The 24,744-nt window shown below is 35.1% G+C and overlaps 3 protein-coding genes across 5 annotated transcripts; 2 read left to right on the top strand and 1 right to left on the bottom strand.

Moving 5' to 3' along the window:
• Positions 1-1,259: 1,259 nt before the first annotated feature.
• Positions 1,260-11,941, top strand: LOC120073292 (folate transporter 1, chloroplastic). 3 transcript variants are annotated; one of them, XM_039026040.1, is made up of 12 exons: positions 1,261-1,557; positions 1,675-1,751; positions 2,745-2,821; positions 4,536-4,629; positions 4,839-4,932; positions 6,350-6,423; positions 9,320-9,433; positions 9,755-9,826; positions 9,917-9,937; positions 10,021-10,088; positions 10,289-10,467; positions 10,592-11,941. In XM_039026040.1, exons 1-11 carry the CDS (start codon positions 1,461-1,463, stop codon positions 10,419-10,421), a joined length of 921 nt encoding a protein of 306 aa, XP_038881968.1. In that variant the 5' UTR covers positions 1,261-1,460; the 3' UTR covers positions 10,422-10,467; positions 10,592-11,941. The 3 variants fall into 3 exon arrangements, with proteins under 3 accessions (XP_038881970.1, XP_038881968.1, XP_038881969.1); XM_039026041.1 differs by having other exon boundaries at positions 1,262-1,557; positions 9,323-9,433; XM_039026042.1 differs by lacking the exon at positions 10,592-11,941 and having other exon boundaries at positions 1,260-1,557; positions 10,021-10,429.
• Positions 11,942-14,458: 2,517 nt separating this feature from the next.
• On the top strand, positions 14,459-20,222 carry LOC120073232 (3-epi-6-deoxocathasterone 23-monooxygenase CYP90C1). The gene is made up of 9 exons (XM_039025951.1): positions 14,459-15,276; positions 16,266-16,590; positions 16,713-16,862; positions 16,963-17,217; positions 18,756-18,845; positions 18,942-19,020; positions 19,210-19,316; positions 19,412-19,539; positions 19,684-20,222. The coding sequence occupies exons 1-9, from the start codon at positions 15,065-15,067 to the stop codon at positions 19,772-19,774; spliced, it is 1,437 nt and encodes a 478-aa protein (XP_038881879.1). The 5' UTR covers positions 14,459-15,064; the 3' UTR covers positions 19,775-20,222.
• A 737-nt stretch (positions 20,223-20,959) lies between these two features.
• LOC120073233 (ribosomal RNA small subunit methyltransferase, mitochondrial) lies at positions 20,960-22,641 on the bottom strand. Its single transcript, XM_039025952.1, has 2 exons — positions 21,950-22,641; positions 20,960-21,873 (listed from the first exon to the last, which is right to left on the bottom strand). The coding sequence occupies exons 1-2, from the start codon at positions 22,349-22,351 to the stop codon at positions 21,214-21,216; spliced, it is 1,062 nt and encodes a 353-aa protein (XP_038881880.1). The 5' UTR covers positions 22,352-22,641; the 3' UTR covers positions 20,960-21,213.
• Between the last annotated feature and the right edge of the window lie 2,103 nt (positions 22,642-24,744).

The following is a 24,744-nucleotide window of genomic DNA, read 5'->3' as shown; positions in this document are numbered from 1 at the left end:
TATAACAATCTAATACATTCAATTTGTTGTCTAATGATTATTCAATTATAGTATATATAATCTAATATATTCAATTATTGTACATGATTATTTTTATTATTTTATTATAGTATAATAATCTAATATATTCAATGATTATTCAATTATAATATGATTATTATTATTATTATTTTTTTCGAAAGTTCAAATAAAGTGAAGACTCTCGTTCTCTCCTAAGATCTCGCTCTCTTAGTCTCGCTATCTCCTAAGATCTTGCTCTCTCACTCGCGCTCTCTCGCTCTCTCTCAATATCTTGCTCTCTCTGTTATTGTTGTTGTTTTTGCATTAGTGATTACTAGCTTTCATTTCTTCTGGAGCAATCACAAACACTTTTTTGATTATGGATCTACTACCAGAAACTCAATGCGTAATCTTAGCATTCAATGTATTCCTGAATAATCTTATTTTTCAATTATTTAACCATTTCATTTTACCAAGTTCAATGTTAGTCAGATCAGTCAATATAAACTAAATCTCGCTCTCTCCAACATTCTCACTTTGAATCTCGCTTTCTCCTAAAATCTCGCTTTGAATCTCGCTCTCTTAAAATCTCGTTCAACATCTCGCTTTAAGTCTCGCTCTCTCCTTAATCTACTTCAGCCCACTTATCTCCTTAATCGCTTTGAAGTTTCGACATGTGTGTAACCTTCGACAACCTAATATACAAAATTTTGTTCGTAGACAAAGCTAATTCAGAATTGTCTTTCATTCCAAGGCATAACTTGTATCCATGCGCTTCATATTCGCCCGGAGTTCGCTCCAAAAAATATAGCCATCCCTACCCCCTCACGTCAATCCCACAAGCCTCCGTCTAATTCGAAATGATAACAAAATGTATAGGTTGTTAGAAGCAGCTCGAGTACACAGATACATGTAGTATACCATCTCATTACTTTATTTCCTCTATGAGGGAAAAAGAAAAGTAATAAACCTGCAATCTCGAGGGTGGATGTGTGTCGAAACTTCAACCTTCGACAACTTAAGCGAGATTCGCGAGATTTCTTCAGTCGAGGGTTGAAGTTTCGACCTATGTATTGTTTCCAAGTTTTTCTTTGTTCGTCGAGTTCTCAACGTTCGAACTCTAGTCTCGAACTCCCAAAACAACAATATTTCTCTAATAAGTTCCAAAACAACAATATTTCTCTAATAGGTTTTGAAAACAACACTATTAATATTAAAGGTACGAATCATTTCATCTTTAATTTTTCGATCCACATTTTCCTCGACTTTTTTTCGTTTTCCAAATTTTCATTTTTAATATTTTAGGTAAGGTCTCTGAAGGGAACTATCGGGTATCGGCAAGCGCCGAGTAAACTTTCCCGCCGAGACACCGCCGAAATTTTATGCTTCAACTCATCTACGTCAGGCTAAAAAGAAACGAAGACAGAGTGTTGAGTCAATAATCGAAGTCGCAGCCGGATATGTGGCAGTGGGAGAATGCCACCGCCGGTGCCCTCGCCGGGTTTGCCACCGTCGCCGCCATGCATCCTCTAGATGTCGTCCGAACCCGGTTTCAAGGTAGCTTACTAATGTGGCCGCTCAAAGTTAGTTTGCGTGTGTCAACGAACAATCTGGCGTTGCAAGTTTTATTTCCTTTAGCGTTCATTTTTGCTCCAATTGTCTTCAAAATGGCAGTTTATGATGGTAGAGGATCGAATCTCCCGACTTACAAGAACACGGTTAATGCAATCTTCACTATTACTCGGATGGAGGTTTGTAGATTCTATGTTTGCAACTCTTAATTCCGATAATTTCCTGGCTTTTAATTCCATTTTCCCTCCAACTTTTGATCTGGGGTATATTAATTTTGGGTTTTCAGTTAAATAAATGGTAAGGTTAGTGCAAGAGCCATGAAATTTGTTTGCTTTATCTTTTAGACGAAAATTTGTTATAATGATGCTCGCCGTTGGCCACTTACTCTTTCTGGTCAAAATCTTCCTCGCGTAGACCCGATTATTCTGCCACAAGTCTTAGTCTTACAACCTAAATTCAAATCCTAAACTGCAGATCGATTTCCATGCATTACTTTGGAAATGTATAAATGACAATTGCATTCACCTGCCTCTTTTTAAGTTTCTAGGATGTGCTTTTAAGAATGCGAAGATTTATTTATTCATTTATTTTTTGGTGGGCGGGGTATGATGCATTATCATTGACGGGCCAAAGAACGTGAAGATTACAAATCAATGCTATAGAGGGTTGGAGATGCATTTTTCTTTTGTTGGTCTGAATTACTGCGTTAAAATGGAGTAGTATTTTCTCTTTTCAAAGAAATAAGAAATTTTACTTCCTGCAATCATACATCTGATAACAGAAAATTTTTGCATCTAATTTTATAATTACTATAATTATCTCCCCCTTTACGAGAAATCACATGTATCTTGTTCTAATGACTTTGCTAACGGGTGAAACTAACTGCTCGTCATAAAGTAATTTACTATCATAAGTTGATTTCTTTAGCTCCTTTGCATAATATTCTTATGATGTGTTGCTTGCCACTGGAAAATTGAGCAGTGCTTAACATCAGTTTCTGGTCCTGTGCGTTTTTGTATGATTCTCAACACTTATTACATTCGACCTTCCAAACTTTCTTGTTACTTATAATGCTTGTTAAGGACTTGTTTTGCCCGAAATTTCTATATCACATTACACTTGGTTGTTTGACCTTTGTTCCCATATAGATTGTGATGCTTCCTTTATTTCAGGGCTTGAGAGGGCTATATGCAGGCTTCTATCCTGCAGTTCTCGGGTCAACTGTTTCTTGGGGTTTATATTTCTTTTTGTAAGTAAATGGGTAATGATTGCACAACTTTTTTCCTTTTCGGTATGAGGCATAAAGACATATATATACTCAGATGACACATATTGAACGCCCTGACACTAATCACTTGAATACTGACTCAGCCTTATATGATATGAGTTCTTTTGTTATTCTCTTTTATGTGTCACCACTAAAGTGTTTGGTCATGTAAGGGCCACAAAAAAATTAGGGAAAATTATTGAAATTTGTAAGGGAGGCATTGTGCTTATTATACACAATTTTTTAACTTTTTTGATTAATTTTCACTTTGAATTCTCTTTTCTAAAACAAGATCAATGCCAAAATTTGAGAACTAAAAGAAATAAAAAAGTAGTTCGTAAATCTTGTTTCTTGAATTCTCTTTTCAAAACAAGATCTATCCTTAAACTTGTTCATTCATAAATAATAAGAAAGAAAAGGGTCAAGGATACAAAATAGAATGGGAGCGAAGAAAACAAGCTACCAAACCAAAAGATACGATAGCTAGAATAAAACATTAAGGAGCAAAGTGCTCAAGGGAGCAACTAGCAAAACTAAATTATTGCAGAAGCAAGATAGGTAGACCAAAGCCACTGAAACTAAAGCCGTATACAATGAAATACAAAACCAGCTCCTAAACCACTATCCAAAGTATGGGCAGAAACCCATGAAAACTCTAGAAAGAGAGGCTACCTGCTCCAACTCCCATCATTGCCACAAGGAACCTTTTTTTTTTTTTTTTTTTATTGATATCTTGGAGAGTCTGCGCCAGCTTACGCACACCTCAACTGATCTCACGGGACAACCCATCTGACCCTACAACATTTGGGTGGTAAGGAAACTCGTAGGAAATTAATTCTTAGGTAGGTGGCCACCATGGATTGAACATTTGACCTCTTAGCCATTTATTGAGACTATGTCTCCTTTTTACCACTAGACCAACTCATGATGGTTCATAGCCACGAGGAACTTTGAAAAAAACTCCTAGTCATACAAGGTACACAGTGCAAACTTGAAAAATTGAGAAAGACCCTCAATAAGATTTTTAAAAAATCCTCTAGAGTTTCCACTGTGTGAGCTCAGCATTAATGATAGAAAAATATTCCCTTGAAGAAGGATGAAAAAACCTATAGTGCTTGAAATGTAGCCATTTGGATTCCTTTCGAAATTTGACTCGAGAATCAGATAATCACATAGGGGCGTTTGGGGCAAGGAGTTGGTTATTATAGTCGCAGGTTATTATATCTAGGTTATAATAGTTTGTGTTTGGGGTGTAGATTATTTTAGTTTGAGTTATAATAGTATGTGTTTGAGGTGTAAACTATTTTAGTTTGAGAAAGAAATAGTAAACTATGTAGCAAAGAATAAAAAAATGATGAATATAAAATAGTAAAAACTGTAGCAAATAGGGGTTTTGAAATAGTTTTGACTGTAGCTAATTGTGAAATATAAAATAGTATTTACTGTAGCAAGAGGTGGTTATTATAGTCTTAGGATAGTTCTCGCCTCAAAATCTACTACTCTAAAGCACCTTTAATGGCATCTCCATTAGTTGAGATCCATGAGAATAGGGATGGTTTGTCTTTGAAACTTATTCAATAACCCAACAGATGAAGTCTGTCCAAGTGATTGGCTGATCTAATAATTTTTGTTCTGTTGGCTGAACATTTCATTTTCTTTGGAACTCTACTAAATGTTTTCCCTCATTGCATTGTAGCTATGGAAGAGCCAAACAAAGATATTCTGACAATGGAAAGAAGGACTTGAGTCCTAGTCTTCATCTCGCTTCTGCAGCGGAAGCAGGAGCTTTGGTGAGTTTAGGAGTCTTTTTTTCCTCTTTTATTGGTTGGCTCATTTGCATTTTTTATCAATCCTATGAAGTCCTGCAGCACGTCCTTGGATTTTTTATTTTTGTGAATATCAAACAAATTTTGACTAACTAGAATTATATTTCTATGTGCTCATTATTTTAAATTTTCTATTTTTATTATTCACAACTGTGGTTTTACTGCTTCGTCAGGTTTGTTTTTGCACAAATCCAGTATGGCTTGTGAAAACAAGAATGCAGCTTCAGAGTCCTCTTCATCAAGCTCAACCTTATTCTGGGCTATATGGTCTGCCTTCTATCTTGCATTCAATTTATCATAATGTGCTCTCTTTGGGAAATACCTTATCCTAGTAAGTTATAAGATCTTATGATTGGTAATTAAGTTAAATCTAATTATTTCATATTTCTCTCTCTCGTTTACCTTGATTTTTAGACTTGTCAAGGAATAAAATATTTAAATATGAAAAGGAAAATCGTCAAAAAGAGAAAAGAATATGTAAAAAAAAAAAAAAAAAAAAAGTATCTCTGATACTACTGGTGAAAAATCAAAGTAGCTCAGATACTACTGTTGAGAAAATGGAATTGATGGAAAAAATAAATGTTGCGGAAGCAAATCAATATCTCAATGTTTGTTAAACAAAAAGAAGAAAAAATGAAAATGAGAGTGAAATTCATTTTTTTTTATTGAAGTAGGAAAAATTGGTGATACACAAAATGTTGTATACGAAATATGATACAATGAATATGATACTACAATTGTGATACACAAAATGTGATACTCAAAATGTGGTACACAAAATTGTGATACATATTTTACATGAGACATCACCCTTTGTAAACTTAATAACTTACCAATTAAAGGCATATTAAAAACATAACTTAATAACTTAAAATTAAAAACTTAAAAACCAAAAACTGAAATATAAATTAAACAATAAAGTAAATAACTTCAAATATTAAATTTTGAAACTAAAGGTAAAAAAGAAAAAAACTCATAATTCAACAAAAAAAAAAAAAAAAAGGAGAAACAACAAGAAGTCCGAACCCACTCATTGACTGGATTTTACTACAAAATTCTCTAATTGGTTTTGATCAGAAAGGAAGAAACGTCACAAAAATCCTGAAGTAGCTCCATCTAGGGACCTTGAAGAATACATTTGTTTATTTCTATGTCTTTCAAACATCTATGAAAATCCTATCCTTTTTTCAACAGCAAATTTTCCTGATTCTGGTAACGGACAAGTAAGATTCAAAATTCTAGCCTTTTCTCTTGTAGCTTTATTCAAGGTCCATTGATTCTTGAAGAAGCATAACATTGGAAAGTTAAACGTAATATAGATAAGCCTTTCTAATAGTTGCAAAAAAAGTAACCTGATTGAAATGATCTGATCCTTCAGCACTATGATTTCGGAGAATGCACTAAGACAAAGGTTGTAGATTGCGGGTAGGTATCTTTTTTCAGGGGTTGCACTGTTGGTTCATTTTTAATCGAGAATAGTCTAGGCTTGAAACCTAACGCTAGTTCACTCCTGTTCTTGGAATAACATTAAAATAAATATTAGGAAGGTGATATTTATATTACCTCTCTTCGTTCTTGCATCAGCAACAACAGTAGATTCCACGCTCCTTTAGATGTTTCGTTGCTTTGTTCTATTATTTCGTATTCATGTGATTCTATGCACATCTATCATGTTTAATTGCAGATGCCTTCAGAACCATTTTGAGGGAGGAAGGTTTTGCTGCCCTTTATAAAGGGATTGTTCCTGGTCTTATGCTTGTAAGCTGTTAGATTTTAGCTTAATTTTCTTTTAACAGTTTGATTTTTTTACTTCTGCACAGTATGAATCTTATTGCATTAATTGGGTTTTGTAACCCATTGGTCTTGTGGGATGTCTCATCTCCCCCCTTTTCGTAATTTGGCTCAGTGATAGGATCGCGTATTAGGGGGTTATTAGGGGATTAGAGGAGTAAGGGTATATTAGTAACTAGATAAGTAGTTTGTTAGGGAAGTTTGGTTATAAATACAGTGGATAGGGAAGGGGAAAAGTAAGCAATATTTTGGTGAATGGTTAGGGGCTTGAGAGTATCTCAAGATTGGGAGGGTCCAAGTTCCTCAAATTACTCGGTTTATCTTGTATTTTGGTTATCAATTATATCTTAATATATTTGGGTTCTATCAATTGGTATTAGAGCCATTCGATTCTGGACATGGATTCACACAAGAGCTTTTGTGAAGAAATAATGAAGAGCATCCGTGAAGGGTTTGATGAGCTGAGGAATCGATGGAAGGAGGAAAGGAAGAAGGAGATGAAGACGATATTCCAGTCTTTTCAGAATAAAACTCCCCATGAAGTTGCTGAGATTAAAGAAGAAAATGTAGATGTTGTGCACAATGTTGAGGCAGAAGCCAACGCTGGAAAAGGAGAAACAATGAAGAATAAGGCTGGAAAACAAATAAAGAAATCAAGGATGCTGAGAAGGTTGAAGATCAAGAGAGTGAGGCAACCACGTAAAAGGAAGAATCATCAAAATCTTCCACAGAGGAATGCAAATGGAGAGAACAAGAAATCGTTGAAGAAAAATATTAGGAAAAAGAGAAAGAAGGAGGTCATACGGAAGCAAAGAGATGTACGGCAAACAAGAAAACATGCTTCTGGAAAAGTAATGGAAAAAAGAAGAAAAGGTTGGGAAAGCGGTCGAAGAACACGAAGACAAAGGGTTGGAAGAGCCATTCGAAAACTCACCAAGGGGCACGAAATGCCATCAAGTTGGAGGAGGAGAAGCGTTTGAAGATGATCCGTGAGCAAGGAGAGATCATTGACAAAAGAAATTCAAAGGGTGATCGTTGGTGATGATGTTTCAAAGGTTGAAGATGAAAACTTGGAAGAAATGTCAACAGGTCGTGAAAAGGCCGTGGAGAGATCGGTGTGGAATCAAAGAGGTCCGAAGAGAGGTCGTTGTCGATTCCTGAAGGCAAAAATCAAGGGGAGGCACCAATGGAAGTATCATAAAGAAATCATCGATGGAGGTTGCCGGTCTGACGTGTGTATAGTATGGCCGGGGAATGTTGGGAAAAAACCTCCCACTTCTACTGTAGGAAATACGCAGAAAATAGCAAGTTAAAAGAAAGCATTAAATCTAAGAACATCAGAATTTACATAGAAAACTCCTCAATTGGAGAAAAACCACGGACCAGAAAAATTTACTATGTGACAAATTGCTACAATCACACATAAATCTCTCCCCGATCCCATTTACAAAAATGACTCTCCTCAAAGCTATTGTCTACTCACACCCTTTTTCTTTTTCCCACTCTTGAAGTAGAAAATGCAAAAGAGAGAATTTAATTAGCATACAAAAGCTTAAAGTATTTTTGCTAATTGAGATGGATTAAAACAAAGGAGCCTTTCTCCTTTTATAACCAAGAAGCCCACCCCCTTTTTTTTTTCAATTTCAACGATGTGGGATTCCCACATCTTGCCAATCCCAACAAATTCCACCTTGGCAAGATATTTGAAGAATCCACATCTTCTGAAATGTCCATTATCTTCACTGACAATCATAATTCCCAATTCTCCATTATAAATCACTCCACCATAATGAGTAGACCACTTAAAATACCATCTTCCAAGAATTTCCTTTTTTCATCACATGCCGACAAAATGTTGCGAATATTTATGGTGCAACTTCCACCCACTTGGCTCACTTTGAAGTCTTTCAGTCATCGACATAACTTCCACCACACACCTTGCATAGCCACCAAGTCAATGCCTCGTGTGCAAATTTGTGGAGCCGCTAACATCACAATCACATCTTCTATCATGGTAAAGCAGACATACCACGAGGATGAATTTTCGTCTTCTTTAGAGGGGGTCAAGGGGGTCAGTATCTTCCCTAACAAGAAAGGCAATATTAGCATTTGACTCAGAGCCTTTTGACAAACTTGTTCTATTAGGACAATCTTTTTTCATGTGCCCAGATTGTCCACGTTGCCAACAAACCCTTTTCAGCACGAACTCTTTGCTTTTACATTTGCTAGCTACCATTGTTAAATTCTCTTGTGAAGTATGTCCTTCACTCTTCAGTCTTTTTGCCTCTAACAAAAGTTTACTAATAACCTCAACAAAATCTAAAGTTTCTTTTCCGTACATCAAAATTGGTTTCATGTGTCCATAAGGAGGAAGTGACCATCTGAGTTGGAGTGCCTTATCTTCGTCTTCTATCTTCACTCCTATCACCTCCAGCTCAGAAATGATGCCATTGAGAATACTTAGATGATCTAAGATTTTTGTACCTTCCACCAAGTATCTCAATGTATTTGGGTTCTATCACTTTCCTATCAAAAATTTATCTGTGCCAGTTTGACACACGCATATTAGTTAGTTTTAAACTTTCATGCCTTCCAATCATTATACTGCAATTTTCCGTTAATCAAACATGGGCCTTAGTCTAAAGTTTAAACGAGAAATTCACATTATAACAAACTAAACTACTGTTCATTTGTCCTTTTCTTTCTTTGTTGCTTTTCTTCTTCCTCCTATTTCCAATAGGGATGTAAAATGTTGTTGAGGATTCATTATGGAGTGGAAAAGAGCTTGTACGTTTGTCATAAAAAGACATTCTGTTTACACTATTTCATGGGATGAATTCATAGATGTGTTTTGTTGCTACAGCAGGTTTCTCATGGTGCCATTCAATTTACAGTTTATGAAGAACTCCGTAAAGTTATTGCCAACTCAAGGTCTAAAGGGACCAGAATGGATGCTCAAAGTTCTGGGGAATTACTGGTACAAGTTTTTGGTTTGAGTTTGCTTAACATGAGTATACTGTGAGAAGTAGAAATATTTATTTGATCTTGCATATAGTTGATATCCTTTTCCGATGCCTTTCCTCCATATAAGCTAATCATGTTTTCTCCACCCCTTGCAGTAGGCATATTTCATGCAATGACTATAAATTATGAGCAACATTCTATGACATTAGAGAAAACCCTTGCCTTTTTCTTTTCTCTGGCTTAAAACCTGGATTTAAGATCTTACTCCATTAGGTCCTCACCACGTGAAATGGAAACTCTTGGCCTCTTACTGTGAATTGTCTCCCTCTCACAGAATTCGGGTGATTATGCTGTTCTTGGAGGATGTTCTAAAATTGCTGCCATGCTTCTGACATACCCATTTCAAGTAAATTGAGATTTTTCTTGATGGTGTGAACTGTGTTGTGGTTTTTATGGTAATGTATCTTGGCTGATTCTTGAGTGACTTGGTTTTCAGGTTATTCGAGCTCGGTTGCAGGTATGCCTATATTCTCTCTCTCTCTCTCTCTCTCTCTCTCTCTTAAATTCTTGGAATTAAATGATTGTTCTGTCTGCTTGCAGCAAAGACCAGGCAATGATGGGATCCCAAGATACATGGATAGCTTCCACGTTCTTAAGGAAACTGCACGGTAAGAACTAACCTGTCCAATAACGTTACACTACCAGGAGAACAAATGTGCTTCTACTCTTTGAATTTTGCTATCGCTCAATGCCTTGAGAATTAACCAAGGGGACCCTGCGAAGTGAAGTTGGAGCTTTTGTCAGCTCTCATTCCATAACCTACAGCATAGTAATAAATTCTCTGCCGTTTGTTTACAAAACCCTGCAGGTTTGAGGGCATTCGTGGGTTTTACAGGGGTATTACACCAAACCTTCTAAAGAATGTCCCAGCTGCTTCAATCACATTTATTGTGTATGAAAACATCTTAAACTTGCTCAAACTAACAAGACAAAAGGAATAAAACTCGTGGACGGAACTACATTGCTATTTCTTCATTGCTGAAGCTGGTATTCGTTTTCCAAAAATCTCTCCTTTCTGTTGGAATTTTTTATATTCTTACCATTCATAATTCAATCAATCACTTTCCCCTTTGTTCATGGTAATGAAAATCTCTCTGCTTTGAACTTGTAGGAGGTAAGACACAGCATTTGTTAACTAAATCATTTATTGTCGATTAGACCCCAAAAAAGTAATTTATTGTGGAGAAAGTTCACGTGTGAAAGATAGAGACCTTCAAGGCTTGCTGCGTTCTCTCCTGTTGGATGAAATGGTCGCCTTCCAGTATAGCAAGGAACTTGAGGGTCGGATACAAAGCTCTTGAATACAACTCCTTGCACATATTTTTTGGTTCCTGCTGATTTGAATCCAATATTTTTATTACCGACTAAATTTTTTGTTGGGAACTCTTAATTTTGTTATCCCTGCCCTGTTGCCGACAGATCCCACATCCCAGTTACTGTTACCATAATATAATGAGCAAGCTTCATTTTCAAAGCAATTTTAAACAAATACTGTTGTTATCCCCTTTGTACTCTTAGAAAAATGACCAAAAAAAGAAAAAAAAGAAAAGGAAATGTGAATACATTTTCGTTATTGTTTACATGTCCATAGTATGATAGTTAAATGAAATGGACCCATGAAGCTAAATTTCTCAGAGTTATCAGCGTTCACTTGGAGCTCCTCGTCAATTATTCATGGTGGCAGCAGGAGCTGAGATGGATTCTTTATTTGTTATTAGCAGTCATTTGTTCAATGCCATTATGTGATTATACTTTCAAATCCTCTCTGCTAACCCTGGTTCCTTCACAAATAAGTCCAGAGGAGTAGTGCTATGTCCTGTAGAAAAGGAATGTAGAAAACAATATGTTTGTGCGGAACTGAAGCTGAACCACATGAGAACCATCTCCAGTTAATTGTCTGATAAATGTTAAACTGTTTTAGTTTGTGGATATCTTGGAAAGTAAGAAACAGGTAATGCCATAAGGTCCTTACCTTATCAAGTTTGAAAAAGCTCATATTCCATCCGGCAACTGCTTCCCGATATATTCCCATCATGAATGCCTAATTTCAGAACTCTTCAGAATTAGCTGTTCCTTACTTCCCAAGATCTCCAACTATGAGAAAATGGTGTAGGAATTGAGGCTTGGTGGAGATTCGAAATCATCCTAGCCTCTCAAATCATGGGCAATGACGTGATACCAATGATTTGCCGGAGAGGGTATCTTGACAGCCAACAATATTGAATCTTAGGGAAGCCATGAATCAACAGAACAGAGGTCTAGTTTCTTGCTCCGCTACTTGCGATTATATTCTATTGATTTGGAGTCTCTAGTGTATAAATTTGTTGCTATAATTCCGAAAGTTTCCCTTAATTGTCCACTAAACTAGCTATGTACTTATGACCTCATTTGTTGACTTTGATCGTGTATGTATATATATGGGAAACATTGTCAAAGATTACAACCTTCGGCAATTGTTGAATATAATAACTTATCTCTCTCAGATGACTAGGGAAATTCAAATCTCTACCCAAGTAGAAGTTTCAAACTGTTCATCATTTGTTCCACAATGCCAATCCAAGTTGAGAAAAAAGAATATTATTGGAATTAGATTAAACCTTTTCCCATCTCCACTTTCATTATGTTGGTCCCTGCTCTCAATCACTTGATCAAAAGATTAGAGAGAAATTCTTTCCATAAAAAGGAATCCAATGAAATGTCCATTCCACACAAAAAATAAAAATAAAAAATGGGTCCTTTGAGTTTCAAATGCATGTGAACATTGGATTCTACGTTGATATGTTTATGATAATGTGATTTTGCTAATTAAAAAGTGAGTCGAAAAAGAGGGGGTGGTCCAATATCTTTTTTGAGTGACATTTAGAATTTCTTACAGCTGCAGTTGTCCATGTTAGTACTATAATTATGTTGACTTTTTCATATTATATATTCCATTCCAAATCGTTTACCCTTTCTCTTTTTAAAGGTAAACAGAAGTCTGTGTGACAGAGAGAGAAAGGAAGAAAAGAAAAAACTGTGGAAGGGAGCATTCTTGTAGAAGGTTCCTTTGGTTAGGTTTCATGATTATGGCTTCTATTCTATGCTTAAACTTATATCTAAATATCATATTGCAATCAATCTCATCCACCAATTAGCATATTATTTTGTGACTGCAACATCATACGTGAAAATTTACAGCTATTTCCTAACAATTAACAATGAATGTAACACTTTAGGCCAACGTCATCTTTCCTTCCCATAAACATGTTTTCTAAAAAAAATTCCTATGAGATCACCCAATATAGAATTATAAGGATTAAAATATCGATATCCATATTGATATCGAAATCTGAATTTTATGGATATATCGATATCGACAGATATTTCTATAAATCACGAAATTAGATTAATAATTAATTTGTTTTAACTCCCAAACTAAATTATAAATATTGGTGTTAATATTTCTATTCATATTGGACTAAATAAATAACATTTTTATGTTTTCTCAGCATTAATTAAAGATGTTGAGATATCTATTGATACTTTCAATATCGAATTCTTTGATTTACGGATATTTGCATTATTTCAATTACTCCAAAGTTAAGGACGCCTAACTTTAAAGTTTTTATGCAGCCACTGAAAAAAAAGACGTACTTTATTGGTAATTTTCAATTCTTTTAAACTTTTCTTAATTACATTTTTATATGCTAGAATTTTTTTTGTTCGGATGTGATCTCGAATAATTTATGTAACTTTTCTAAACTTGGAGGTTACAATGAAGATAGTATCACATCCTTAGGTTGGCGATGTGGAAAAATTTATAGTAATACATTAGTATTGAAAAAATTGTATACTGCTTACATTCATAGTATATCACAATACAAGTATTCAAGTACAAGATGAATATGTTACTTTAAAAAACTTATGTACTGCTCTGGAATTAGAAATTTTTAGATGAATTAACAATGCAGCAAACACAAAGATGAAGGATGTGAGAAGGAAAGTGAGAAAAGGAGAGTTTAGAGAAATGGCTGGATGCATGGAGAGGAGATGGGTCCACAATGTTAGTAGATCCATCACTCACTTCGAGTTGCAGAGAGAGATATTGAAGACTGTGAAACAGTTGTTTAAAGTACTGAAGCATGATTAGGACAAGACGAATGAATGAATGAATTATGGGAAGTGGTGAAAAAGAAAAAAGGAAAAAAAGAAAAAAAAGGATGGAATAGGGTTTAGATTAGATTAGGCGAGGGCGTTTGGACTTTTCCGGCGCCACCCAAACGGCCCAGTGGGCTTTCTTCACGTGCCCTGCCATTTCTAAGGTGGGCCATCCCCTTCATTCTACAAATACACTCTCTTTCTCGCTGCTGCTTCTTCTTCTTCTTCTTCCTCGTCTTCTTCCTCTTCTTACATTTACTTCCTTTTTCTCTTCTCAATCAAAATTTAGGAGTCGGCTGCGATGAAGAGTTTCCAAGAAACCCCACTTCCATTTTCTTCGAAAGTTGGGGTTTTTATATTCTGATATGATTTTATACCAAATCACATTTCTTCTTGCTAACTCACCCACGTTTTTCTTTCACTTCTACATCTTTCCAGACCCGGATCCCTCGGAACCCATTTGCTTTTCTTTTCTTTTTATATCTCTCGGTTTTACATAAACAAATGAGAAAGCTACGTTAGTTACAACCATTTAAGTCAAAATCCTAACTTTTCATACAATAATCGTGTGATAATCTTCTTTCGAAGTTGACTTTTTTTTTCCCCCCTTTTTTCAAGGATGTGTTTTAAGATGGTGACAACCCATAAATTTAAGCACAAATTAAATGTTGGTTATAGAATAAGAATAAGGTACTAAGAGGGGATTGATCCTGATCATAAGTTAAAAGATTATAGGATCGAATGTCGACGGTGAATTTTTACAAAAGAAGTTAGGAATTGATATTTGTAGGACAAAAATATCAAAGTTTTTATGAAGGGTTGGTGAGGGAGAGTAGTGAGAAAAGGGCATTAATGGGTGGAAATGGGAAAGGTACAATTTTAGAACATTTTTGGAGGAACAAGTTTGGTGGGGTAAAATGGATTAGAATAGAGAAATCCAAGTAACAATATAACATCTACATAATGGAATGAAGACAAAAAAGAAAAAAGAAAAATATGGAGAAGCGTGTCAATATTAGGCCATCCAATATGGTCACACCTCATTCATTTTTATTGTTATAAGGCATAGTCTAGATCTTCCAAATCTCAACACCCCAAAAAGATTTTCATTCCACTTCTCTCCTTCACTTCCCAAATCCTTTCCTCTTCCTAAATTCCTACAAAGGACAAAGCTATATAGCTATTAGCCCATTCCTACTCCTACTCCTCTTTCCCTTCCTCTATTTCTCTCTCTTTTTCTCTTTAAGAGAGACATAAAACTGAGTCTTTGTTTGCATGAAGTGATTGATAGCCAAGTAAAAAAGTCTTGCCTTGGTTGACTCAAAAGAAAAGAAAAAAAAAAAAGGGAAAAAGAAAAAAAGTTGCAGCCTTTTTTGTTTATAGGGTTTTGGGGGTTAATCAAAGAGGGTATAGCTAGGTAGAAAAGGAATTGAAGGGTGTAAAAGAAATGGAATGGGTCTTGGGATTTTGGGTTTGGTTTGTGAGTGTTGTTATTTTAGGTTGGTTTTGGTTGAAGAGGAAGAAGAAGAATCATATTGGAAACAACGATGGGATTCCTAGAGGGAATTTGGGTTGGCCTTTCTTTGGTGAAACTCTTCAATTCATTTCTTCTGGCTATTCTTCTCGTCCTGTCACCTTCATGGACAAACGCAAATCTCTGTAAGTCAATTTCCCTTTTTTCTTGTTCTGTCTTCTTAAAAAAAAAAAAAAAAGAAGCTTTTCTTTTTAACTTATTTTTTTATCTTCTTCCTTCGATAGGAAACACCCAGTTGCCTATCAAACATTCATAACATAAACCAAGCATGTCCAGCTTTTTTTGACTCAGTTCTCTAAGAAAATGTTCTCCCTTTTTTTTTACCATAAATAGTGGATCATATGTATATATTTTTTTTCTTTCTATATTGCTGCATTACAAGATAGTACACAAAACCCAGCATAAAAATGATGAGTACCACCATGATTCATTAGCTGGACGTGTTTACTAAATTATTGATATATACTTTTACCTAACAAATTTCACCATTATTAAAGTTGTGATGGTAATTATGTTTTTTCAAAAAAAAAAAAAGAAAATGAAAATTTTAATTTTTTAATGGATGTTGTTATGATTAAGCCGAGCTAGCAATTAGTTGGATTGATTTTCTTTTTAATTATTTTACAAAGGGTAGGAGAATAAGGATGATGACGAGGATTAATAATTAAGGAGTTTATAAAAAGGAAAAAAAAATAATATCACACATGCAAGAGAAATAATAATTTTAATTTTAACAAAAAGGCAATATTTGCTTGTTCTTATTTTCTCCTGTTTGATGTAATGAGATGAGGCAATTCTCAAAAGGGTCAGAATTGAAAGCCTAAAAACCACCATGTACTTTTGAAGAAATTTCCATGTGGGTAAATCTTTGGTTGCAATTTTGATCCAAAAAAGTACTAAAAACAACAGTCTTTTCTTTGCTCTTTTGTTAAAGTGCAGACTTCTGACTTGGCTGCAGTAAACTACACCTTACACACTGTGAATTGGGTTCCATTTCTTGTAAAGATAGTGTAACCAAAATAGTCTGATGAAATCATCCCAACTTATATAGATTATTAAAAAATTCAAAAGTAAAAAGACAATAATGTATACATGGTTTGATTTGTGGTTGCAGGTATGGGAATGTGTTTAAAACCAACATTTTGGGGACACCCATTATAGTATCAACTGATTCAGAGGTGAACAAGGTTGTCTTACAAAACCATGGCAACATATTTATCCCAGCTTACCCAAAATCAATAACAGAATTACTTGGTACATTTTCAATTCTAAGAATGAATGGAAATGTTCAAAAAAGAGTTCATACATTGATAGGAGCCTTCCTAAGGTCCCCTCAACTCAAAGCCCAGATTACACAAGATATTCAAAACACTGTTCAACTTAGACTTTCCAATTGGAATTCCTCTCAATTGGTTTATCTCCAAACTGAAACCAAACAGGTCTCAATTCTTTTTCTCTTTTAATATATAATATTCCTTTTACTTATATTTTATTTTATATATGGGTCATACTTAATCTTTTTTTTTTTTTTTTTTTCCTTTTTTCAATTACTATTCTTCAGATCACATTTGAGGTATTGGTGAAGGTGTTGATGAGTGTGGGACCTGGTGAAGAGTTGAAGATTTTGAAAAGGGAGTTTGAAGAGTTTATCAAAGCCTTGATCTGTATACCCATCAAATTACCTGGAACTAGGCTATATAAATCTTTGAAGGTTTATTTTCTTTAATTAAATAAGTTCATAATTTCAATTCAAACCCATTTAATTAATTAACTTGATTTTGTGGTTGCGTTGAATGGGCTGGGCTATACAGGCCAGAAAGAAGCTGTTGAAAATTGTGAGTAAGATTGTGGAAGACAGAAAATCGAGGGTGGAGGAGAAGGTTGCACCGAGGGATGCGGTGGACGTGCTCTTACAGGATCACGATGAGATTCAAGGGCTACCATTGGATTTCATCAGCAGTCACATCATAGAGCTGATGATTCCCGGCGAGGAGACGGTGCCGATGGCCATGACACTCGCCGTTAAATTTCTCAGCGATTGCCCCCGCGCTCTTGCCCAATTAATGGTACGTTTCTTTTTCCCGTTTGCGATCCAACGGCTAGGATTGAATCATGAGTTGGAAGGGTGGGTGGGGTCTGGGGGCAAAAACCGTCGGTTTCAAGAGTGTGCGTTCTAATAACCACCATGTTCCCAAAAAATAAATAAAAGAAAAATCAAATCAAATCATGTTAGTCACATAATGGTTTTATTTATTTATTTTTAAAATCATTTTAGTACGTTAGTCACATAATCATTAGATGACCAACATGAGCATATATAATCAATGGGCTGTATAATATATTCTCGGTCAAAAAAATTAGATATTCAAAATATACGTATGCTCACATGTTGAATGGAAATAATAATAATGGGTAAATCTAGCATTTATTGTTGGAATTGTCACGACTAAAAGTTTAGGAAATTGTTATGGTATAGTATTCACAGTGAAAGGAGTTAATAAATCATTGAATTAATATCCTTTGATCATGATTCACGAATTCTTTGGGCCAAACATGTCCTAATGGTTTTATTAGCTTACTTGACATGTTTTTGAAAAACTAGTCTCATTGGTCAATGTTGTGTTTACTAGAACCTAAGAATAGATCTACAAATTTGAAAAGGTATCTAATAAGTATATGACTATATGATATACAATTATTAAAGTTATAGATAGGGTTGAAATTATAAATTCAGAAATCAATTTAGCTATTATTTTATAAGGTAAAAGATTTATTAAAGTCAATCATAAAAATTGATGACACAAACTTGTGATTTAATTTTAAGAATAATAATAATAATAAAAGGATAGAAGGGGGTGTGGGGTTAGAATTAGAAGTAGAATTGACTTTTGTAAAAAGTCGTTATCAGAGTATAGGAGGATATATTAATATCAGTAGGAAGAAAGATATATATATATATAAGTGGAGGGAGACGCACGAGCGGGGAGCGCACGTGTGAGTGAGAGAGACAGAGAAAATGAGGTGAGGATGTGGAGCTTTCGTGGCCGTACGATATTGAGATTGAGATTTTGATGCGTGTTTGTCAGATAAAAGGACCACCAATTAACTCCTTGGCTGCGCGTGTAGAGACCATTACCTGTCTCATTGTCGCCATTTCCCCCTTTTTCATTTCTTAAATTAAAATCTCTTTTTTCACTCTCACTTTTCTTTTTTCCTTCTAATTTCCCTTTTTTTTTCACCCCTTTTCTTCCATTATTATTATTCCATATTCCTCTCTTTTCCCTTTTCCTCTTATTTAAATTTAATTCACAACTAACATCATCATTTATCAATTTAAATTCCCAGCTTCTTGTTATTAATTCGGGGAGGTTACTATAGTGTGACTGAGAGTCTTACGTCGTCAGTTGTATGTGAAAAAAACTACAAAAGTATCGGGAATTTATATCTAGTGATTATTGGAGCATGTAGATTTTCAAATCTACATCCGATGGCGTATAATTATCAACTACAATTGTGGCAGCCATGTGTTTATTTCTGGATTCTAATTATTTAAGATTGGTGGGAATTACTCAAGTTCTCTTTTTGTTTTTGTTAATTAAATTAGGAAGAGAATATGAAACTGAAGAAGCAAAAGAATGGTTCTGGGGAGGAGTATAGGTGGACGGATTACATGTCTCTGCTATTCACTCAAAATGTAAGCTTAATAACACTTCAATTTTGACACCAAAACTACTGAAAAGCTCTTCTTCTTTTATGCTGATTGATTTTGTCTGCTTCCATTTTGAATTAGGTGATTAGTGAAACATTAAGAATGGCTAATATCATCAATGGGGTTTGGAGAAAAGCTCAAAAAGATGTGCGAATCAAAGGTTTGTAAGGGGAAATTATTGCTTTTTTTTTTTTTTTTATAACAACAATTATGAGGGTTGGGTCGAATCGTTGACTTTTGAGGTGCTATTAGTGTCTTATCCACCGAGTTATGCTTGGATAGGTGATTTTCTAGTTTGTTTTACTTATGTGCTGATTTAATTGGGGTTTTATCTTATATTTGATTGCAGACTATTTAATACCACAAGGATGGTGCGTCTTGGCATCTTTTATCTCAGTTCATATGGATGAAAAGAACTATGCAAACCCACATCAGTTTGATCCATGGAGATGGGAGGTACGATAATAGAGAGGAAAATGTAATATATCTACTTTCATTTTAATCTTTATGATTGATCGAAATATGGCTACAATTGTAAAAAAAATCAACAGGAAAATTTGTCTGCAACAAACAACCATAACTTTACACCTTTTGGAGGGGGACAGAGGCTATGTCCTGGCATCGAACTCGCCAGGCTCGAAATCTCAATTTTCCTTCATCATCTCGTCACTACCTACAAGTACTCTCTTTCTCTCTTTGTGTGTGTCTTCATTTAAGAAAAAAATCTATCAAGAGAATCTTCTTGTAATTGAAACTAATCAGAAGTGGGGGAATAAAGCCATTATGGGATAATAGTAACATTACATAACTGCAAATGAAGCAGATGGGGAGCTGAAAAGGATGAAATCATCCATTTTCCGACAGTGAAGATGAGAAGGAAGCTGCCAATCACAATCACAAACTTAAGCTCTTGATTGGATTCAATCGTTTCAACAACTTCAATACCAAGCTGTCGAGGAAATAAGGCAAAAAAGATCTTCATACAGATGTAAATATATTCAATGACCCAAGTTTTTTTTTCTTTTTTGTGAGATAGATATAGCTAGACAGACCCACGAGGGGTCCTCTTTTTTAAGCCATAACTGTACTGATACAGGAATTCTAGTTTTACTTTACATGGAGCTCCTCTACCATTCTGAATTATGATTCTTGTTCGTGCGTCGCCATCTTTTTGACAGTTCAAAAGGGTCCTTCCTTTGTCCATTTCCTCCATTGAATAGCATTCATTGTACCCAACTCCATGTATAAAGTTTTTTTGCCTTGAATTCCCCCCCTCAACATTTTGTGGTGAGGAGCTTGCGGGAGACTCAAATTGCTAGTTTGGAATATTGCTCAGAGAACAAGAAGTTCATCTTTTGACAACCATTTTTCTCCTAATACCAAGCATGCGTGTTTGAATTTGCCTTCAATTTCTATCACATCAACTTACGATAGAGCACATCCAACGTTCAACATCAAATGCTGTGAAGTAATCAAAAGAAGATAATAGTAGTGGATAGAGATTCTTACATCATTTCAATTTCAATTCTGTCAATCAAATTAGTACAAAATAAACGTAACGAGAGAGAGAGAGAGAGAGAGAGAGAGAGAGAGAGAGAGAGAGAGAGAGAGTTGTGGATGGTGCGTTTATTTGGCCATGCCAATCACAATTCTAAGTGGGTCAATGATATGAAGTTTGGTAGAGCCCACTAGTGGGCGTCCTCCTCCCATGACAATCACAGTTCACATGATTCAAACCATCCACCATATTACTGTCTCCCCATTTTTGGGCGTTGGGAAATACCCAAAAATTCAGTTCCTCTGTCGGTGCAGATTAATTTATACATCTTAATCTGATCATCCTTCCGCTTCAAGTACCGTTTGCTGAACAGGCGAATCAGAGATGGCATTAGGAATCCAGATCCTGTGCCATTTGATGAATGATGGCTTTCCTTAAATGCTGAAGCCCATTTCTATTGCACTTGCAAATTGGCTCAACGCTTCAAAGCTTTCCATTCCATTCCTGCAATCTTGATTTGTTTTTACACTAGCAAAAGAAGCTAATTACAAAAATCTTGCGAGTATGTAATTGAGAAATAACCAAGCTATAGGTCATAGGATTAACAAACTCAGCAATCAAATCAAAATACGCTCCATTTTGTAACTTAAGTTATACAAACCACCAATCTTTGAGGCAGATGCCTCGAGTTAACTATAAAAAGTGATCTTCCAATTTCTTTCCTAAGAAGACTGCAAATTATAACTCAAGTAATAAAATAAGAAACTACAGTGAAACTCCAAATGGAAGACTAATGTTTCTTCCCAAATGGGTTGTTGAGCTACTGCCCTGACCATTGAGAAGGAAGCAGGAAAATTACTCTTCTAGTTCTGAACTGTAGGCATGAGCTAAGACTCCTCTTTCTGCATCTTGAAGCTTTGATCCATCGTGAAAATATACTCCAGCCTGATTAAACAACGCTAGCAAATGTAGCAACTCGTCATTACACAACTTCACAGGCCTCTTATCTTCGAAGTCCCCAGATTTTAGAACCTGTATGACCATCTCTTTGAAGGAATTATACCCATTCTCTGAATTTGAGTGCATAAGGTCCATCAGCTTCTTCTTTTGCTTGAATGTTGCACCAAGTGTCTTATTCTTCTTGCCAAAGCAAGTTCTAGTGAACGCCCGCCACTCTTCCAGGTTCACATCTGGAACTTCCTTTTTGGGACGGATAATCACAACGGATGAGTCGACTTTAGGACAAGGAACAAAGTCCCTCTTGCTTACATCCATGACATGCTCCACATCAGCCACCAGTTTCACATTTACAGCCAAACGATTGTACTCAGAATCACCAGGATCCGCCAACAATCGCCGTGCAAACTCTTTCTGAAGTAGAAGCGTGGCACTCCGAAATGGAATTGTCCCGTATACCAACTTGGCCACAAGCGGCGAAGATATCCCATAAGGGATGTTGGCCACAACGAGGTCGAAACGAGGGAACTCACATTTCAAAGCATCTTGGCATATGACCTACAAAACCCCACTGCCAGCAGTTTATCCTCTGTCAGACATTTCATCGAACACGTTGATAGCAATTTTAACTTACACAAATACGGTCTTCATATTGGTGCTCCGCCACGCGTCTGTGAAGAACCTCGACCATTCTTTTATCAATTTCAACGGCTATGACCTTTTGAGAAGCTTCCAGAAGCTTCAATGTCAGATTTCCGGTGCCGGGTCCGATCTCCAAGACCGTATCGGTCCGAAGTATGGCAGATTTTCGAACAATGGAGTCCAGAATTCGTTGGTTCATAAGAATGTGTTGGCCTCTACTCTTGTAGAAATACAAATGGGCTTCTTCGTTCTCATCTTTCTTTCGAACATTTCCCTTTGCGCCATGGTTTCTCTGGTTGTGTTGATAAGTGGATGCTGAACGTATACAGTGAAGGGATTGATGGTGGCTCAGGCCATAGATGAACCTGCATAGATTTTTGTGGGGACGAAGCATTTGGGTCTCTTCACAAACCGAAGCAGAAGCAAAAGAACATGAAGATTTGCATAAAGTTTCGAAGCTTCGTTGATTGCGAAGAAGGGAGAGAGAGTCCTCGAATCAATCGGCAAATTGCAATCCAGTCGGCGCTTTGTAATTGTAGGCCCGAATTGACGAATCTTCACCGAAATCTTTTTCCTTTTTTCCTTTTTCATTTTCAGATTTTTTCCACCCAATTCGAACAATGGCTTTGTACAATATCCAACCTCTAGATAAGAGATAATCTGTGTTTATTGATTTTTTGTTTATAGTTACGTTAGAGCATATCTTGCTAACAAAAATTACATCGACGTGTTTAAAATGTAAACATTGGTTAAAATCATGTTTATAATTACATCAAAATATACTCAAAGTCAATTTAATGTCTAATTTAACATTTTAAAACACAATTTTGTAGCATTAAAATTGTTTTTAATTATTAAAAATATCTTTTGAGTAATTTAAAATGATAAAGAGTGATTTTAACCATTTAATAATCATATTCAATTAATATGTGCCTGATACTATCCGTTTTGATGATAAATGGGAGATTGTAAGAGATTTTCTTACAAAACCCTCAATGTAACAACTTTAAAAATATATACTTTTCCATAATTAAATTGAGTTAATAAAAAATAGTGTTTGCTCACTATGAATATATTTACTTCTCTTCAAATTAGAAATGAGTAATATCTTCATTATATATTCAAATTCCACCACAAAATGTAATATATTCTATTAAAATAAATTTTTTTAAACAGAATAAAGAAAAAGGAAGAAGATTATCCATGTACTCAATGACTCGTCAACTGATATTTTGAAAACAAAAAACGTTGTTGAAGCTACGTTTGAGATTGTTTTGCTGGCGGGTGTTGTTTTTTATGTTAATTATTGTCGTTCTTGTAATGTCGTGGTTCATTCGCTTGCTCGTGCAGTTGTTTATTCTTTTGGTACCCTACCTTCTTCGGTTGAAGAAGTGTATGAGGCCTATGGGGAGTCTTATTTTCCATATTAGTTATCTTCTATTCTTCGTGGGGATTGTGTTGGTGATTAGTTGTTTTTAATGAAGTTTGCTTTTATTTATTATTTATTTTTTTTTAACATATATCTCAAAATAACAAAGTCCACGTCCTTGAGGGGGGCCCCTAAATTCGTGGGCCGATATTGAGTGCAAAATTCCTAAATAGACCCAATTCCAGGCAATAATTTATGGGCTCTCAGTTCTCACATAGTAAATGGCCTCAAAGCAGAAGCCATTTCTAACCCCTGGTTGCATCTTTTGCTTGTGCAGCTATATTTATTTAATGTCTTTTTAGTACACAACTATATATATATATTGGAGTACACATCTATATTTAATATTATTATAAATATTATAGAAGATAGATGTCCATCCCAAAAAAGACTATGTTTCCTTAAACATGTTACCCCATTTGTCACAAATTTATACATGGTTAGTGTTCTAATAACCACATCCTACTTGACAATTCTCCTATAAATAGTGGTAATTTATGCATCTTGTAGAATGATGAAGATTGGTGAGAAATCCACTATGGGAGAAAAATTTAGAGAAAATTCCATCATTTCATGATTTTCTTGTTTTCTTTATTTCTTTATTTTATTTAAGTTATTTATTTTATATATATATATATATATATATATATATATTGTTTTATATTCTTTTGTTATTTTAGGTATATTATATTTTCTCCATATATGTGTTCCGTTATGCTCCCAAATTTTATAACACGTTATCAACACAAGTTCTTATTGTTTTCCCCGCTAAAAATAGGTCCTAAGGTATGCCAATTTTTCTTTCTTTGTTATAATCAATAAATTAAATGTTGTTTTACATATTTGATATAGTTAGGTTTTATGCCTTAAAACTCGTAGATAATAAATGTTATCAATTGACTGTCATCAATAAAGAGTTATAAATGTTAATTCAATAAATGTTATTGTTTGTGTTGTTTGTCTATTTTTGTCTTAATAACCTAAATCTAATAAATTAACATCTAAGGTTGCCTTATGAGTCTTGAACTGTATGTGGAGACATATAGAGATCAATGTTCAAGATACAGTCTGAAGGGTTTATAATATAGGGATAAAGCTGGATACTTTATCCTGGTAATACTATAGATACGACCTACTTTATATTTGATAAAAACGCAATGATCCAACGCGTTCGTGTAGTTGACATGCGAGTGAAGGTATCCTATGAAATGAATTTGCATAAGACTGGACTGCGAAATAGTAACCACTAAATGTAACACCGTTAACTAGTTAGGTTCCTATTTCAATAGGATGACCTAGGCAACTTAGTTTTAATCTTGAGTATATTATGAACTTTTGTTCACGAGGGATTATCCTTT

This window comes from Benincasa hispida, chromosome 3 (assembly GCF_009727055.1).
Source record: "Benincasa hispida cultivar B227 chromosome 3, ASM972705v1, whole genome shotgun sequence".
In the NCBI taxonomy this organism is placed as follows: Eukaryota; Viridiplantae; Streptophyta; class Magnoliopsida; order Cucurbitales; family Cucurbitaceae; genus Benincasa; species Benincasa hispida.
Note: the sequence above shows the minus strand (reverse complement) of the source record. Positions and strands in the feature narration are given on the sequence as shown.

Coding starts and splice junctions, on each gene's coding strand:
- LOC120073292 (XM_039026040.1), top strand. CDS start 1,461: ATGTGGCAGTGGGAGAATGCCACCGCCGGTGCCCTCGCCGGGTTTGCC. Junction 2,822..4,535: donor TGGGGTTTATATTTCTTTTT/GTAAGTAAATGG, acceptor ATTGCATTGTAG/CTATGGAAGAGCCAAACAAA. Junction 9,434..9,754: donor AAAGTTCTGGGGAATTACTG/GTACAAGTTTTT, acceptor TCCCTCTCACAG/AATTCGGGTGATTATGCTGT.
- LOC120073232 (XM_039025951.1), top strand. CDS start 15,065: ATGGAATGGGTCTTGGGATTTTGGGTTTGGTTTGTGAGTGTTGTTATT. Junction 19,021..19,209: donor AAAAGATGTGCGAATCAAAG/GTTTGTAAGGGG, acceptor ATTTGATTGCAG/ACTATTTAATACCACAAGGA. Junction 19,317..19,411: donor TTGATCCATGGAGATGGGAG/GTACGATAATAG, acceptor AAAAATCAACAG/GAAAATTTGTCTGCAACAAA.
- LOC120073233 (XM_039025952.1), bottom strand. CDS start 22,351: ATGCTTCGTCCCCACAAAAATCTATGCAGGTTCATCTATGGCCTGAGC. Junction 21,874..21,949: donor AATATGAAGACCGTATTTGT/GTAAGTTAAAAT, acceptor GGGGTTTTGTAG/GTCATATGCCAAGATGCTTT.